This window comes from Armigeres subalbatus, chromosome 3 (assembly GCF_024139115.2).
Source record: "Armigeres subalbatus isolate Guangzhou_Male chromosome 3, GZ_Asu_2, whole genome shotgun sequence".
Classification (NCBI taxonomy): domain Eukaryota; kingdom Metazoa; phylum Arthropoda; class Insecta; order Diptera; family Culicidae; genus Armigeres; species Armigeres subalbatus.
The window spans coordinates 184,057,122-184,077,047 of NC_085141.1; the positions used below are offsets into that span (position 1 = coordinate 184,057,122).

Genomic DNA, 19,926 nt, shown 5'->3' on the forward strand with positions numbered 1-19,926 from the left:
AATGAAAATGGGGATCAGTTTCAATGATAAAACAGTATTATTAGTTCAAGAACACTAAAATGTAATGGCCTTTATTCAAGGCTTTTTGCAATCCTATCTCGTACCTTTTGTTATCCCACCATAAGAAGGATTGTCATGACTCCAAATTCGCTCTAAGGGCCTTTTCGTAGTGTTGGTGTGATCTAAAGTTTCTTCATGCGATCTTAAGATACCTCCTTTCCGTTGATAGCACATGAAATTTTTGAAATATGTGTACTATGTATTTATTAATTAAATATTTAATAGAAGAATGTTGTTCAATATGAGGTTCTTCGTTGAGTAATGGTCGTAAAGAATAAATGTGTAGGAGACAAAATACAGTTTGGAACTGTATCAACGTGAAAGTTCGGTACAATGGCAAGTCAAGTAGTCAACAAACATTTTTTTATAGAACGAAAGGTCACTATGAAATACTATGAAATACGGAATGATTTCATAGTATGGGTCCGGTGAAATAGACGATGATTCAGGATATTGTTCGACAAATATTCTTTTCAAGTGCTAGAATCTACTAATGGTGTGTAAGTTATCCCGAAATAACCGGGGTGTCAAAATAGTGGAATCAAATGAATTAGTTGGGTCTCACCAGATAAGTTTTTAGGATTTTCCAGTGCATTCCTGTTCCAATCCAGTATGGAACCCCGACATAAATCATCTTCGTCTTGCGCTGCAATCATTTTTCTCCTATCAATTGAATCCTTCATCTAGATTGTTCAGCAGACCCGTGCTAGTTGTTGAACTTTCAGCACACAGCAATTGATGACTAAATAAATAAGATATTTCAACCGAAATGAAAAGTTCATTATCCGATGAAAAATGACGGGAGCAACGGAGCAAAATAATTTTGCATCCAATCGCGAGCGCGGCACACTTCGATCTCCAGGAGTGCCAGCGAGTGACGGACGAGAAAAATGTTGCTAGGAGTCGAATGCTGGCTAGTACCCGTTCCAACAGAGAGCGGTACAGTATAGCAAGGGCAGAAGAGAAACGAATCCACCGCAGAAAAAAGGCAACACGATGAAAGTGTGATAGCTGAAGCGCAGGAGAACATGGATAGAAACGATATGCGGAGGTTTTACGCAACTGTCAATGGCATAAGCGCGGCATAAGAATGCGTCAGTACCCGCCATGTGCAATGACCGCGAGGGGATTTTGCAGACAGACAAGACTATGGTGGCAGCCAGTTGGAAGGAGCACTTCGAAGATTTTTTGAACGGCGAAAATGGAGGTGTATTAAGGAGCAGGAAGAACATAGTCAGCGACGTTCAATCTATTGAACCACCAACCCTGGACGAGGTTAGGAAGGCTCTAAACGGGATGACAAACAGTAAAGCTGTTGGGACGAGATCCCGGTCGAGCTTCTCAAAAACGGAAGTGAGCAGCTGCATCAATCAATCCAACAAATTATCCAGAGAATATGGGAGGATAAAAAACTGCCTGCCGGCTGGCCTCATATGCCCAATTATTGGAATCGATCGCAGAGCAGTAGTGGAGGCTTTTGTCCCACTGAAGGGGGAAACGGCGAGAATAGACTTAACCATTAATTCTACCAAGACAAAGTACATGGTGACAGGTAGAGATAGAGGAAGACGTAGTGGTGCTGGTAGTGCTTGATGGGGATGTGTTTGAAGTTGTAGAAGAATTTGTTTGGAACGCTTGTGACATGTGACAATGACGTTTCCTGTGAAGTGAAAAGACGAATAGGGCCTTTTCCGGATCACGTAACCAGCTTAGGTACCGCAACATGCAGACGGAAACAAAATTTGCTGTATAAAAAAAACTCTGATTCTGCCAGTGGACCTTTATGGACATGAAGCATGGACGATAAAAGAGGCGGACCGGAGAGCTTTCAGAGTTTTCGAGCGAAAAGTGCTGCGTACAATACTCGGAAGGAAACTAGAAAATGGTGTGTGGCGCAGACGCATGAAGCATGAGCTGTACCAAGTATACAAAGAAGAAAATATTGTGAATCGTATAAAATACGGCAGACTTCAGTGAGCTGGTGAGCGAATGTCGGAAGAAAGAATAGCGAAAACAATATTCAACAGAGAACCAGATAGGGGCCGGTGACTTCGTGGAAGGCCACTAACACGCTGGCTGCACGCGGTGGAATCGGAACTAGGGACCCTGAACGTTCGGGGAAACTGGAGGAACATCGCCCAAGACCGACGATTATGGAGCTCTACAATACGCCAGGCATAAGTGTATCGAAACTGTGCCAACCAAGTACCCAGTTAAATGAACAGAGGATGCTATTAAGAAAGCTTAAGGGAAAATATATGCCGATCAACGACGGCATGCTAAAGTGTTCGATATTGTAGAGGGCGATATTGTGTTGCTGAAAACTTTCAATAATGGAAAACTTTAACCTACTTTCAAGCTTGGGAACTACGAGGTTATTGATCGATTCTGCTATTTGGCTACCGTTTCTGCCTTTATATTCCTTCGGACATTACTAGTTCCTCTGAGGGCGTTACCCCCTCTTGTTTTCCTTCACCATCAGTTTGCAGTCTGCAGTCAATTCGATCTCTTCGATGGACTCTCCTTACACGGTCATGGTTACGTCATCGGCGAATCCCACTAACTTGACTAACATCGTAGATCACGTTCCACAGCAATGGACCCAGGATTGGTCTCTGTGGGACATCTGCCGTGATGGGGGTGCTAGCCAAGCCGTCTTCTGTCTCGTAAATCAATACTCGATTCCGATAGTTGCTTCCCAAAATCTTGTATAGCCCTACCGCTACTTCCATCTGAAGCAACGAGTTCATGATCTCCATCCAGCACGCACTGTTGAATGCATTCCGCAAGTCGAGTGTTATTACTGTGCAGTAACGGATGCTGCGCCGCTTGGATTCGATGGCGACCTATGCATTGTATACCACCGAATTAATATTGCAGAGTAGACCATTCTCCCTGGAAGCCGGATTGCTTGCTCCTTAATTCTCCCTTCTCCTCTGCCAACGATGACAGTCTATTTAGGATTACATTTTCTGCAGTGTCTATTAGACAGATTGGTTTTTACGCTGAGGGGTATCGTGGTGGCTTGCCAGGTTTCGGTAACAGGATCAAACGCTGTCTCTTCCATACATCGGTGAATGTCCGCTCGTCCAGGCACATCTGCATGGCTGACTTGAACATGTCTGGATTTGTCATTATTGCTGCCTTCAACGCCATTGTCAGGATCCCGTCCCCGGACAAGGTGCTTTACACTGGTCAAGGGACTTTGCCACCGTTATTAGCTCCTCTACCGTCACCCTCGCCTCCGCTTCGTCGTCTGCTCCTACGAGAATATTACTTCGATTATCGTCTTCAGCCTCGTTGGACCACCCGGATTGCCACCATACACAATATCGATTGCGATCCAGTGAAAATAGCTGAGGAAAGCTAAAATAATTGAAGTAACAAGTGCTCTGCTCGGTCGTACATGTCTCTACAGGAATTTTGCCAGTGATCATCACTCCGATGACGACTTGGACGAGAGCATGGGAAAGGAGGAAGGAAAAGAATTAGGTAGTGAATTGGGGGTTCCGGACGGTTCCGATGGTAGCGTCGACCCACAAAAATGTTTACACTCGATGACGGCTTAATGAGAAGCGTTGTTGATCTCTCGGGCTGAAATTAGAGGCATGAACCGGCAATCCAAAAATGCGGCATTCGTAACAAACTTTGCCATTTTAGTTGCAGCGGCGCACAGCCCGGGGTTTTAAATGCATGATGCGAACACACAAGGTGGGTGGTAATGGTTTACTAATGTAAAAGGGCCCTACGGCAAGAAAGAGCAAAATATTGATTTATTAATTGATCGATTGAGAAATTACTATAAGAGTGAGAGGCGGGTTTAATGAATGGGCATAAGTTTGAATTAAGGGAAAATTGGCTATTAGAAAAAAGTGATGAAGGGAAATCCCAAGTAACATTTTTAGTTTTATAACGATCTTCAAAACCATAATTTGCTCTTCATGACCTTCATAAAACCAGCATAAAACCAAAATGTTACTGGGGATGCCATTTTCTAGTTAAACAATAATTTCCACACGTACAAGCGGGAACATGATGAGGCTCGAATAGAGACTTTCTAGCAGGAATTTTTACATTTCCTCCTATTTGGTATCACCACGAAGCATAAGAACATGAATAATACATTTGTTCTTATTGAATATGATGCTATGAGACAGCAATGTCCAAGTTGGGGTGTTAAGAAAGAGGCAAGTCTTAAACACTACTCATTTTTTATATGAAGAGAGTTAAGAATTACACACACTAATATATTGAAGTAGTTACTTGATTGTGTGCTTATGAGAGTTTTAGAGAATGGAAGGAAACAGAATCATTCAAGAGAGTTTGTTGGGTCCGCTCGTGACAAATGAGAAGAAGAGTGTTGTTTTCTGTGTTTTTGATTCCGATGTATTTATCGATTAAAATACTCCTACAGAGAACGAAACATTAGTATTTGTTGGGTTAAATTACGTTTCCTGTTACATTTAGTCTCTCCTTCTATTTTGCCTCCGTATCTAGTCCAAGGCGACACGTATATCTTCCAACCGTCCTTTAGTTTTAAGGTACAATAATAGATCAAAAGTATTTCTTTTTTATGAGAATTTCTTACCAATAAATGAAATCGAATCTAAATAAATCGATTATGTCTGTCTGAAACTGTATGTGGGTTTGACCTAATATTAATATAATTAACTCATCATTACTCCATCAACGAGTTCATTCGAAAATTTCATACCTTAATTCTTTGAATAAATTCACAATAATATTATAATTGAATTTAGATTAGTAGTAGCAATTCACGATTAACCATCGAACTATAGCGCACATGCTTTCTAATGACAATTCTATTGTTCCCGCCAATTGACATCTCTTGTCTGCTGTTATTCGCCACAGGGCCTATTTATCGCGGCGGCGCACGTCACATAGTTTTTAAGGGAACATCTAAAAAGGGGGTAAGGTTTCGAAAGGTATGGAAGCCCAATATTTAGACGGAATGACGTAATCTAATCGGGTTTCTAGTAGCCTTGAGAGTAAAGGCGTAGGATTGCCAATCCGGAAATGGCGAGTTCGATTCTCGGTCCGGTCTGGGTTGGAAGCTTTCTCGACACCCTGGGCATAGTATATCCATTGTACTTGCCACAAAAGATACATACTCATGCAATGGCGGGCATAGAAAAGCTATCAATTAATAACTGCTCTCTGTCTTATGACGATCAGTACTGCCCTCAGTACGTTTGACTGGTGCTTTAACCAACTAAGCTACAAAGAACCTCCCTTAAAAGCACCAGTCTAGTGTATAGAGGGTCGAGGGTTCAAGTCTCATCGAAGGTAAGTGATTACCTCCAATATTTTTTTCAAATCAAAATCTTCCACATAATGTACATATTCACATCTGAGTTTCAGAACATTATGAATTAAATTTTCAAAGCTATTAAGAATAATCCTCATGGAAACCAAAACTAAATGTACTCGCGTTTTCAAGGGCACCCCATTTAAAGCGGAAGCCACGCACAACTGTCATTTTTAATATTCCAGCTTTGCTGCGTCGGAATAATATAAATGACAGTTGTGTCTGGCTTCTGTTTTGAAGGGGGTGCCCTTAAAAATGCCCTGGATTCCGTGAGGGTATTTATCGTTCTCTCTGGATTTCTAGAGCTTGTGTTCTTTTTTCAGATGCGATAATAAAGCCATTGAACTACATATTTGGTCTTCCGTCTTTTCTTATTCTTATCAGGACATGACAGATTTGTATAATATTTTTCAAGTGTTATTGTCCGAATCCCTTTTTGCCTCAAACATGTGTTGTAGGTTAATCCTCCAATAAACATTTATGTCATAGCAGAGGCCAAAGGCCGTCTCCTGTACCCTGAAAATGAATTGACTCTAGAACCTACCTCCACTTCGTCCGTACTGTGCCACCTCGATCGATATGCTCGTGCCTCGTGGGCATCCTAATGTGACCAATTCGCTATCACATCCCGCTCGTTGATATGTTCGAAGAGTGCCCGACAGCAGCGCTGAAACGAAAACCAAAATGAGAGGTCCTTTTAGCACATCCTGACACACTCGATGACAAAGATATATTAATTCTATCGCCTATGAGCATGCCCCTGCGGTGTCGAGCCACCATACATCACACACCACTAGTGCTGCAGGACTATAAAAACAGTTTCGATTTAACAAGGAGAGAGGCGAAGCTGACCGCAAGAGAAGGAAAAGGTCGACACGGATTTTTTGTAATAAATCTCAATTTCGCGTTATCACATAATTTATGATTATCATACGATGCTGCGAAACGCCTATGGTGCATGCAATATTTATTGCCACCCGTTTATCATATTCCACTGCCCATCGCTGCTGCAATTAGACGTACAAATTAGAGGAATAAAGATTTATGCTGGGCTTCGTCGTCCTTCAGGATGCCGCAAACGACACTGAGGGGAACGTTGACAAGGACCGACTGGACCGTCGAGTTTTCCTTCTGACCGACCCAGACTCAAGGCGCAGTCAGCGGCGACATTATCATCATCTTCCAGTCAGCAGCAGTGTCGCATAATTTGTACCCGGAGTGAAGCGCGAATGCCCGAAGAAGTGTGGACGTGACTAGCAAGCTGGCGAAGTGTGACTAACCTGTGACAGCGGTTGTTGGCATGCGACTTCACCCGCCAATTCCCTCGACCCCCCAACAGCGTTGGGTTGCAAATTATGGCTAATTGATATCTGCTGGCACGGAGGGGTCCATCGTTGTCGCCACGAAGAGACTAAGAAATAAGTCTGCAGTAATTAAGATTTGTATCATGTGCAGGATTTGGATCAAATATGTTATTCTTTCGAATAATAGCTTACGCATCCTGACAGATATGATAAATAGGATGAATTTGATGGATAAAAACAAGTATAGCCTGTCAACGTAATCTAGAATATGATATAAACTATAAACAACAAAACTGCAACACGTATCAGAAACATCCTGTAGAAACATCATTGAAACTACTACACAAAAATCCGAGCAGAAAAATTGTCATTTGGATTGGTCACCATGATTTTAGAATCATGTGAACATCTTGAAGTTAATGAAGTGCGCAAATAATAAAAAAAAAGAAATGAATACATTATTAAATTATTCAATTAGTTAAAAAGACGTACCTCCCACTTATCCTTGTTTCATTCCAGTGAAGAAAAGAACAAATGATACCTGAGTGTTGACTGCTTCTCCCTGTAAAAGCAGATGAAAAATAAAGCCCAAAGTATCAAACTTCAAACGAAATGTTGAGTTGTTTTACAAGCATGAAAACAAGAAAACCACGCCGACCTGCCCAAACGGCGACATGCTGAGGCGCGATTACAGCAATGTTGATGAAAGTTCTTAGAAAGTAATCAACCATAGAAGTATGTGTACCTACGGCTGCCATCGCCAACCCAAGTCAAGCGAGAAAAAAATCCTAAATTGAATCACGCCCTCCGCAGCGGGTGCCAGATTGAAGCGTTTTGATGTCTTTTTGCCGTGCGAAAACGTGTTATCGCACCAAACGCCCAATGTTTGCTACACCGTGGTTGCTCGTAATGGAACAAAATCCAGGAAAGACATTAATTATGAATGAAACCCGCGCGTGTGTCAACCGACCAGTTGAAAGTGAATGCCTCCCTCGGAGCAGCGGCTAAATTTATGGCACATTGGATCTGACTTTGATATTTGGGGGTATTTTTAGAAAGTTATTTTTATCTTCATAAAAAAGGACCTGTATATCAAACACAAATGTATGTGAAGATATTTTGCTACAAGGAGGTATGCTTTATGAACTGACCCAGCACACCTGTTTAGTAGTCGCCAAGCTACCGCAGGGCAGTAACAGTTTACCAGAATGTGGGAATCCTAGAGCCATGACTGGTTCTACCCACTAAGCCCTCCTTTTCCTTGTGTCATTCAGTACCACATACTTTTTGAGCTCTCAACGTGCTCGCGATCTACTCAGATAGTCCCCGGCGGTGGAAGTTCCCCCGTACCCGACGACGACAATCCAAAGATTCCGGGTGAAGAGTGCTTCCGGTTCAATGGTGCCTCGACGACCCGAAACCTGAGGGTTCGCACGAAACGATCTTCCCAACTAGTCCCCAGCGATGGATCTAACCTATTCCGATAATCCATTCGCAATGTCCTTGAGCCATTCACCTTCCAACTTAGTCGTTGAGCTATTCAGCTCATTCCTCGGTCGCGATCGTGAACGACTCGGATAGTCCTCCGACGAAAAGCTCCCCGACAGCGGAAGTTCCCTCGTATCAGGCCTTGACGCGATGTTTTGCGGCTACGCGATCGCCACAGGCTGGACATAGTTGCGACGTTGGTTATTCGCTTTTCCGTTCATTATCGAGATCTATTTTTCACGGCGGTGTACTCTGACGCTCCTGGTACGCTTTCCACAATGGCGACCTGCTGCACACACGTGCGCCAACCTCTTTGTGGAATGTTGGCTATTACGGCCTGACAGCACTCCACTGTTCAGCGATCGGGCACATTCTTCCGATGATGTTATGAATTAGCACCATTGTCGAATTAGCGCAAAACTTTGTGGAATAACTCTAGAACAGAATTTTTACCGATTTGCGTTTTCCTTAGCCATCTTGTGCGTTATTCGTGCGACCATTAGTCCATGCAGCACGAGTTGATACCTATCGTGAATTATTACATTTATCATCACGTAAACCATCACCAGTTGCCCGTTTATTCCAATGAAAGTGTAGCGACGACGAATCATGGTGATGGTGAAACTGCACAGCCGGATTGCAGTGATTTATTGTTTTGGCTTTTGTTGAAAGCTAGTGGTACCATTCGAAGCTAGACGAGAGAAGCTGTTGACAGTCGCTATCGAGGTTGTTGGTTTTACTAACACCACGTATTGATTCACAGCTTGAACTATGAAATATTAATTATTGGCTCCATCTGAGCAGAAGCTATGAATTGTGTTCAAATAAAATGGCAATACATATAAATGCGGAACTTTTTTTCCATACTGGTGGACAATTCGCGGTCATTGTTCAACGTTTACATGCGAAAATTATACACACGTTGATTGTGTGGCTGACGTGAAGCCACTTTTCGGATTGAGGGGTTTCTGATTGCTAAACAACACAGGTTTCATGAGGTTCGATGGGTTTTACGACGTTTTAGACAGTGCTGTGCTTTACTATAGTATAAATAATACCATACAAGTCAATAATCGTACTCATTGTTATTGATTCAGAAACAAAGATTACTCGATCAATTGAAATATAGAATTCGAATTTTCCCATCTTGAATTTAATCAAATTCTCACCCGAAAATAAATATAATAGGGTATATGGCTCAAACCTTAGCCTATTATGCTGCGGTTGAGCATGTTTCTTGTTGTACATGTGCACATATTGGAGCTCTATCCTTCAAAAATTCTTTCAGGAATCCTGTGGAAATTTTATTTAGAAATCTCTTTGAGAATACCTTCGAGAAATATTTAAAAATTTCTTGCGAAATTCCTCCAGGAAATCCTTTTAAATTTCTTTTAAAGACTCCTCCGGAAATTTCTTCCAATAAAACTTACGGAATAATTCCTGCAGGAATTTTGAAAAGAATATTACATTGTTTCACTAAAGGAATTTCTGAAGAAATTTGCAAAGGCTTTTTGGCTTTATAAATTATTCTTGTGGGAGTTTTTGAAAGAATATCTGGACGATTTTCTGGAGAAAGTTTAGAAAAAATCATGAAGGAATTTCTAAATGTGTTTCAGGAGAAATTTCCGAATAAATTCTCGAAGGAATTTCCAAAGAACAACCTGAATAGGTTTTCGAAAAGAATTTCTTTACGAATTTCTGAAAGAATTGTTGAATAAATTTCCTGAATAATTATTATAGGAATCGACGAGAAAATATCAAATGATATTTTCAAGCAAATACCTATTGGAATTTAAATATTAGTTTTTAGATTTCTTTTAGGAGTACATTTGGAAATTACTTTAGAAACTCCTGCAAAATTTCTTCTGGAATATCTGACAGAATCCCTTCGGGAATCTTTCTAGAATTTAATCGGGAATTCCTTTGGGAATGCGGACAGTAGTAAGATAAAACGCTGTTTTTGATCGGGAATTGAGACCTAATGCCAAAAAGCAAAATCCAAAAATATCGGGGTTGCAGTCGATCCATCATACTTCTTCGGATATTTTCAAGAATTCATTAGGAATTTACTTCATCCAGGTGATATTTCATGAATTTATCCAAAAGTTCGTTCGGAAAGTCCTCCACACATTTTTTCGTAAAAATACCCCAGGAATTAATTCGGTTAGTCATCCAGAAGTTCTTTCAGGCATACCTTCAAAAAATCCTTTAGGAGTTCCATCGTAAATTTCTCTAAGTAATACATCAGAAATTCCTCCAGTGATTCATTACTAAATTCCTCAAGGAGTTACTTCCAGTTTCTCCAAGAGTTCCTCCGGAGTTTCCTGTAGGGATTCTTTTGACAAAATATCAGGAAATTACTTAGGAGATAGATCCAGATTTTCTTTAATGCATTATAGGGAAAAATAGGAAACTTCTTCGAAATATTAATTATCGAATTATTTGAAGAATATCTTGATCGGAATACCTACGGGAATTCTTAGGCAATACCTATGGAAATTGTATCAGGGAAACCTTCCGAACTTCCCTTAGGAGGACTGGCTCAGATTTTTTTTTAAGTTGCTCTAGAGATTCTTGCGGAATGGCTCGGACTTTTTTAAGAGATGCCTCTAGCATTTTTTTTCGGAATTTCTCAAGGAATTTCTTCCAGGAATCCCTTCGGACATTTCTACGGAAATTTAACTAGTCTCAAACCTTCGGATAATCCTTTGAACAAATTTCGGAAATTGCATAAATTCTTGTCCCGTAACACCGGGTAGACATCTTAACGTGGTGTGTTACGGAGTATAATTTACCATGGTCACATTGCTAGCTCAAATCAAGGACACTCTGTTCTTGATTTCTGAAAGCTCTCTAGATTCATTCATTCATTTATTCAGACTAAGGCCGAAGTGGCCTGTGCGGTATATAAGAGTCTTCTCCATTCGGCTCGGTTCATGGCTACACGTCACCAACGACGCAGTCTACGGAGGGTCCGCAAATCATCTTCCACCTGATCTATCCACCTTGCCCGCTGCGCACCTCGCCTTATTGTGCCCGTCGGATCGTTGTCGAGAACCATTTTCACCGGGTTACTGTCCGACATTCTGGCTACGTGCCCGGCCCACCGCAGTCGTCCGATTTTCGCGGTGTGAACGATGGATGGTTCTCCCAACAGCTGATGCAACTCGTGGTTCATTCGCCTCCTCCACGTACTGTCTGCCATCTGCACCCCACCATAGATGATATGCAACACTTTTCTTTCGAAAACTCGCACGTTGGTCCTCCACAAGCATCGTCCAGGTCTCGTGTCCGTAGAGGACTACCGGTCTAATGAGCGTTTTGTAGATTGTCAGTTTGGTACGGCGGCGAAATCTATTCGATCGGAGCGTCTTGCGGAGTCCAAAATATGTACGATTTTCAGCCACTATGCGTCTCCGAATTTCTCTGCTGGTATCATTTTCGGCAGTCACCAGTCAGCCCAAGTACACAAATTCTTCTACCACCTCGATTTCGTCAACACCGATGCAAACTCGCGGTGTGTGGATCACATTGTCTTCTCTCGAACCTCTTCCTATCATGTACTTCGTCTTCGACGTGTTGATTACTAGTCCGATCCGATTGGCTTCCCTCTTCAGTCTGATGTAGGCTTCCTCCATCTTCTCAAAGTTACGTGCCATAATATCTATGTCGTCGGCGAAGCCAAATAGCTGGACGGACTTATTGAAAATCGTACCACTCGTGTTAATCCCTGCTCTTCGTATTACCCCTTCCAAAGCGATGTTGAATAGCAGACACGAGAGACCATTACCTTGCCGAAACCCTCTGCGAGTTTCGAAGGGACTCGAGAATGCCGCTGAAACTCGAACTACGCACATCACCCGATCCATCGTCGCTTTGATCAATCGTGTCAGTTTATCCGGAAATCCGTGTTCGTGCATTAGCTGCCATAGCTGGTCCCGATCAATTGTATCATATGCGGCTTTGAAGTCGATGAATAGATGATGTGTGGGCACGTTGTATTCGCGGCATTTCTGCAGTACTTGGCGAATGGCGAACACCTGGTCCGTGGTGGAGCGTTCGCCCATAACACCCGCCTGGTACTGCTCCACGAACTCCCTTGCAGTTGGTGCTAGTCAACGGCATAAAATTTAGGAGAGAGTACCTTGTAGGCGGCGTTCAGCAATGTGATTGCGCGGTAGTTGCTACAATCCAGCTTATCGCCCTTTTTGTAGATGGGACACACGACGCCTTGCATCCATACCTGCGGCAAAACTCTCTAGATAAGTATTTCAAATAAAAAGCAAAGTATCACTCAATCTACGAATCACACCACAACAACGCTAATGCTAATGCTAATCACTTCAAAAATTCTTTCAAAAATAATTCGGAAATTACTATAAAGAGTTCTTTCGAAAATTTCATCTGGAAATTCCCTCCAAATTTCCGTTAGAAAATTCCTTCAGCATTTCCTATTTAATTTTTTATTAAATTTTCCAACAAAATTTTTGAAACAATTACTGAAGGAATTTTGGATGAAATTCTGTATATTTAACATGTCCATTTAAGTCCCTAGAGCCCTTGCGAATGCTTCACCATTCAAAAAAGTTTAACGCAGATCTTCTAGGCTTTTCAAAATGTTCGGGAGTTGAGTTCAATTGGTCTACCTGGTCAACTACGCCTGGCATCAGACCGATAGCAACCCAGTGGACACACTGGGTATAATACTTTATAGCCCTTGTGGATGCTTCACTATTCAAATAAGTCCAATGCTGATATTCTAGGGTATCCAAATTGTCCAGGAGTTGAGTTCAATTGGTCTACCAGAACAAGTTCGCCGGGCATCAAACCGATAGCAATCCAGCGTGTCCGAGCGGTATGATAGTAAGCTTAGTTGACCTGGAAGATATGTTGCTATATGGACATGTTAGACTACTATAGGTTCATATAAAATTTTCATTTATTTAGAGAGCTTCGTCACAATCTTCCAGAGGTATTGGAGGCCTTGTTAAGCTATTTGCACAAATCTCATACAATTGAATTATATTAAAGAGTTTTGTTTAAGAGGGCTGATAAACGGACCATCAAATCGTTAAAAATAACCAGGATTATATATAATTGCCTAAAATGGCACTTTTGGGCCACCTTGTTTTCAGAGCCATAAAAAGGGGAGGGTGCGGAGGTGAGGGTTTGCATGTACATAAAAGTATAACTATTCCCCTTGATTTTAGTGGAAATTCCATGCAAAAATCTCTAAAAACCGCCGAAATACAAGAGTTTTGAAATTGAAAGTTCCTCCTGGGTATTTATGGGTTAAATACGTACAATTTAGTTTTCTACTACAACCCTTCTCAGCGTTTTATTAGACATGTTCAAGCAGAACACGAAATACGCATTTGATGGTTTCAAATCATATTGTGCATTTGCTCAGTTCTTCAATTTATAATACTATGGCTCGTCGAGCCTTCTATTAAAAGTACACCTTTGGAATGAATTTCGGGTCAATTTTGTTAGAAAAAGAAAGGCCAGAGTACTACATTCAACACTAATGTGCTTCTGCTTAAACTCTTCAATTTATTCATATGCTTTTCAATCAAATTTTGTTTTAACATAATACATTTTCAGAGAAAAAACGACTCCGAAAAACCGTGAGGAATGACAACATTTTGGCCGTTGAATTTTCCTTCCGTTTGGAATCAAATGGTCGGGGTTCAGCAAAACCGAACCAAGCGGCTTTTTGACTGACTTCGCTCGTAAAAGAAAAACTGAAATCATTTTTTGTCAATAAATACCTACATTTATTGAAGGATTGTGATCAATTGAATCTGTTGAACGTAAGCGTAGGACCAGTGCTTAAAATATTCATCTTCATGAAGCAACTTCGGTCCGAATTTTGACAAACATCGCATGAATATTCAAAACATAGAATGACTGCGTCAGACGACTATGTACTAAAAAAAATCATTCATTCAACTGTCTGTCACTGTGTGTGCTTACTATGTGCAGAAAAAAACATATTTAGCATTGTTTATGTTGATGTTTACCGTTGGAAGTGCCTCTCGGATGAAAATCGGATTAAGTTCTATGTGGTAAATTACTATATTCATTTGAAACGTGTTCAGATTTCAGATAATTTATCAATTTGTAAAATGTGCAGTGACTAATATTCAACCGAATATTGACAGTCGAGAGCCGAATGTGTCTAGAAGTGAACTGACATATGACTTCACCAAAAATTTTCGATTGTTTTACACTCTGGATAGGACACACAACTAGACCAATTTCTGCGCGTCCGATGGTCTTGGTTTTATCCAAATTGGTGTATTTTTATTTTGAGTTTCAACAAAAATTTGCAAATGTCGACCTTTTTGGTTAACCATTGTAAGGTACACCGGGGCAAGCTGAAATGCGGGGTAAGTTGAAACGGAAGCTGTAATTTAGATCGATCCTTATTATTTCTTCGACAAACTACTCCCCTAAACGCACCTTCTGGCTGTCATTCCCAGAAGATTGCAGCTACTAAAAGCAATTCCTGCCATTGCATTGTTTATTTTTTGCCTTTTGCAAAACCCAAACCAACTTTTTGAAGTGCCAATGAAGCAGGTCTCAGAATGGTGTTTGGAAGAGTTTTTTCATCAAATTTTCACGATAGATATAATCATCCAATGCTAAATAAGCATAATGATTATGAAAAATCGATGCGACGTGCAGCCATGGACCAAGCTGAATGGAGAAGACTTTTATGCATTGCACAGATTATCAAAACTAGAAACATAATTGCATGAAAAACAAAACGGGAAACAAAAAGTAGGAATTTATTCTACTTATATGCAAAAAGTCATTTGTAGGTTTTATAAAAATCATTGCAGCATTTATTTTTGCATTTCAAAACCCAAAACGCATCGCATTGGAACGGCGACGGAAAAGACATAATGTGACAAAAGATATATGATAAAAAATAGAACCTCGCTGTTTTCGACGCCACCAGGCAGAAGACTGGATTTATATAATGCTGTGTTAGTGCGTTCAACAGTTATGAAATTGAATACGAAGCAGAGTTTGTACCGAAATTACTAACAAAAGTTTGAAATATAGCTAATTTTGTAAAAAAATGCTTGGCAAAATTATTGAAATAAATTAACTTGACTTAGTTACGTCAATAACTGTTTTGAACAATTGAAGCTGTTGTTTGTTGTCTAATAATTATCTTATTTTTCGTTTCAACTCAGGTTTTCAGCTGCATTATTCGTGGCTGCATATATTCGAGTTTTTATTTGATTCCACAGATAAATATGGGACTCAATTAGTTAGTTATAGGCAGCAACCGAAATTCAATTAGTGACGAAGCTGAAAATATATATAATGCTAATTTCCAGGAATAAATATAACATTACAATTCTCGCATCGTGACAAATTAGGTTAATCTATTTATCAAGGACCATGCCCACGGCTGCTAAGCCAGATAATTTTTTATTCATTTTCATTTTCGTATTCCACCGCAATCACTCCAATGTTATCTATGTTGAGCCCTTAATCCTCTTTGAAAGCATCTCTCCCATCGTTCGGAAAAATAAGCTAAGTTAACATAATGTTTCACCATCCGTTTTCCCGTCTACCTGGAAAGTTGCACAAAAGTATGCGGGTCGAAAAAAGGTTCAAATGAGTTTTGGTTTCCGGTAGTCACATTTTTTTTGTTCACCGTTTCAGTTGCTACGAAACAATGATGCCGTCGATTGTGCTGGCACGAATAAAAATCAATAAATATGGTGCTTATTTCACCTCTCCCATCGGGTCTGCTAGGCTTTGCGGCACATGGCTGCTGCTGGAACAAGATACGACCTATCGGATGTCCAACAGGACTTTCGGTTGAACCATGCTTAGGTTTCTCTTTTTTCGTGAGAAACCCCCGTGCTTCGTCTTCCGGCTAGAAAACAACGTGACGAAGCAATATTGGGTGTAGATTTTTTGCAAGTAGCTGTTTTGAAAGTATAATGTGGTTCAGCTTATTTATTTATTTATTGCTCTTCCTTTTGAATCCACTTAATCAAAATAAACTCCAGGCTGTTCCATAAATAATATTCCACACTCATTATTTGAAAATTAGTTGCGTTATTGAACGATTGAAATAGAAAAACCCAGATTAATTCACCTAGTGTAGGAGGTGCCTTTCTCGTATTTAGTCAAGACACCAACCTTATGTGATTCACCATTTTCTACATAACTTTTAAACGCAATGGCCGATCAATCAAATTTATCAAATTCAATAGTGACAAACAAGGCTTTGTTCCCTGTCGAATAAAACTTGTTGCGAGAAAATCAGTTGAGGATTACTATGTGAATACACCCAGGTTTTTTTTTACACGGTTGGAATTCATTAATTTCTCGCTAAACCTGAACTTTCACTGGTTTTTAAATACCCCCTGAATTTTCTTTGATTTTTTGTGAATTTTTTGGTTGGGTTAACTCATTGTTTCGTTGACGCTGAAGGTCTCAAACGACTAAAACCAAACCGTGTAAAAAAAAACCTGGGTGTAGTTGTCTAATGTTTTTATTAGCGTTTGTGCACACACATACACACTAGGGTGGTTCAAAAAATCGATTTTGCTTCATATTGCTCATCTGATTCTTTACCATGTTCTGAGTGTCCTCTGAAAATATGAGCTCATTTGGATTAAACTGATTTAGCATATTACTAATTATTGGAACGATTAATTGAGATGCGGTTTTCACTGAGTGAAAGCTGTTGAGTATTCCTTTTAGCAATGTAGGTTTTCTTTTAACCAGTGCTTGATGTAGAAGCTTCATTAACAGTATAATGAAAAAAATAATTTCCCCATACTAATTTGCATGCAAACTTGTGCTTAATCAGAGTTAATCCAAATGAACTCAAAATTTCAGAGGACACTCAGAATATGATGAAGAATCAGATGAGCGCTGTGGAGCAAAATCAATTTTTTGAACCACCCTAATACACACACATACCCTACACATATACATACACGCGGACAGGCGTACATTTGCTCAGCTCGTCATGCTGAGTCAATTGGTATTTAACACTATGGGTCTCCGAGGCTTCTATAAAAAGTTCGTTTTCGTAGTGAAATGATAGCCTTTCGGTACAACTCTGTTGTACGAGAAAGACAAACATATGAGCCATAGGTGGTTCAGTGTTTACATAGGTAGATTTGGAGCTAAACAAAACGAAACGTTTATAAAAAGTTGACGGTTATATCGGTTGACGGTTAACAGGTTAACGGTTAACAGGCGTCTCACTTTGAAAAAAAAAAAAAAAAACAATTAATCCACCTATCGGTGATAATGTTCAAAAGGGTTGATAAACATATAAGAAAAGCCTAAAATAACACTAATAGATAAATAGGACTTATTTTTCACATTTGTTTATACGCACATTTGTTCCTTCTATGTTCCTTCTATGTCGTTCGTAATGGTTGTTTTTAAAGGCGGCTCATTGGGCCTGCGCAAACGTCCTGTCTTGTCGGAGGGCCGTCGTGTCAGGTCTGTTTAGCGTCCCACCTAACCAGGGTTGGGAAAAATCAAATTTTCAAAAAATCGAGGATGATCTAACTCACCCGCGATCTCACTTTTAAATTATCAGATGATAAAAACTTGCCAGCGATTAAGAATCGTTTGAAAATCGTATCTTGATTTGAAACACTTACCGTTACATTTTGAACACTTTTTCCTTACTACCATGAAACCATAACGCCAAATAGAAGATTTAACTGGACTGTTGACAATTAGCTGATCATAGTAAAGATTAATGTTCGAATGAAAATTCTGTGCTTATTATCATTTGAGTACACTATTTGAGAAGTTGTTGCCGGCGACAACTCGCCTACTGTTTTCACGTGAAAAGTTTTCACGTGAAAATTGCAATCATTATCGTCTGATTATGATTCAGCACAACACTGCACCTAACACCAGGACTCGACGGTAAATTCTTCTCCGACATCACGAACGTCCGCACTTACGAGTGCGAATATTGAATCCGACCACTACCTCGTTGCAGTATGTCTGCGCTCGAAATTCTCGACGGGCTGATTTTTAATAGGAAACAATGGAACAGGATTTTCCGTGGAATGCAACATGTTGCGGGTAAATCGGATGAAGATGAGTGCCTAAAATAGGAGTGTGTTCCCGACTAGAAGGTCAAATCAAAATTATATCATACTATGTTATTATGTTATACTAAATTTTTATAACAAAATTTGTTAGAAACATGGTGCAGGATGTTGTTAAAATAACTAAATTTCTATCAAAAACTGCACTACTGGAAACTAAAAACTATTAAATTTTGTTACAATTTTATCATAAAAATAACATATTCTGTTAGAAATTTATAACAGAATCAGATACAAAATATATTGTTTCTGTGCAGTTGGAATTTATACAGGTCGTGATAGGTCTCCAGATTGTGATCAACAATCATATTTTTTTTTTGTCTGAGCAAGAATATTTTGCGAGAACATGAAATTAAATACACATAACAAATAAGGCAACCTTCTCAAATTATATCAAATTATACCTATGGCTGGGAGACTTTGCTTCATCTATTTTAATTGCCTACTGTTGGGCGATTCGGTGTTAAGCATTTTCCAAATCGTATTATGATATAATCCTGTTACAACATTTGAAAGACAATGGTTACTGAGAACGAAATTGTATCAAAATAAGTTATAAATATCCCAATATGTTAAAATTGTGTTCAATTTTTGTTATGCTCTTCTAGTCGGGTTGTTTGCATGGGTTTAGCTTATAAAAAAAAATGTATTTGCCAATAGTCCGTTCTAGCCAATTTTCAATAGGTAACAATGGAATAGGATTCCGCGTCGAATACTTGTTGTGAGCAAATCGGTTTTGCGCACAGACATATACACACATACACACACTATGGGTTCAAGGGAATTCTATAATTTTTTTTGAGCGTTCAGATAACCGTTCAGTATACGTACTTACTGTACGAGAAAGGCAAAAATGCAATCAAAATCATCGTCATAGAAACATTATCACCCGATTCTAAATGCACCGTGAGTGGACAATCGGAAACCAGATGGCGGTAGTGTATAAATGTCAAGCACAAGTAAAATCGATTAAAGCGCCATCGCTGGCCGATCGACCACCTACAAAAAAATGAATCCGACGTTGAAAAGATGAATGATTGAACATGTGTTGAGTGCGACGTCTGTTTCTCTGTGGTTCTATCCTAGAAACGACCTTCAGTTAGACGTTAGATTACGTAAAGTGTAAAATATTTATTTGAAAATTTTGTGTCTGTCCACTGACGCTGATCGAAGGCTGCGCTGACCGCCATCGATGCCCTCGTTGCGATTGAACTACGGTCATCAGGCGTTCCATATAGTTTCTCTGTATGAATTACAATTAGAGAATGAAAATGTGTGTTTTTCACTAGACGTTATCAATTCGCTGCGGTTGTGTTTTGTAAATTGAAGGAAATTCCATTGACTTTATTTTGTATATAATGGTGGCACCAACAAGGACTGATTTATTTCCAATAATGCGCATTTCCTATCACTAAGAGCAGCAAAACCAGTCAGAATCGTGTGAGAAAATAATTCTTTACTGCTACTGACGCCAACGTCAGCCATTCGATGATTTGTCGCTGAAACGCGATATGTTTTGCAGCGACTCGCACCGACCAGCCTTTCGCTGCCGTTACCAAGCTTTTATGAATTGCACTCGTCTTGGCACAACTTTCTTTGTGCAAAACGATGGTGTTGAAAAGAA

At 39.9% G+C, this 19,926-nt stretch overlaps 1 protein-coding gene across 4 annotated transcripts in view; it reads right to left on the reverse strand.

Moving 5' to 3' along the window:
* The window catches only part of LOC134225949 (protein eva-1), a 586,714-nt gene that overhangs the window by 249,657 nt on the left and 317,131 nt on the right, over positions 1 to 19,926 (reverse strand). For all 4 annotated transcript variants that reach the window (XM_062706410.1, XM_062706406.1, XM_062706407.1 and 1 more), the window contains one exon: positions 5,934 to 6,056. In XM_062706410.1, coding sequence (XP_062562394.1) covers positions 5,934 to 6,056 — 123 coding nt within the window. The remainder of the gene's footprint in view (positions 1 to 5,933; positions 6,057 to 19,926) is intronic.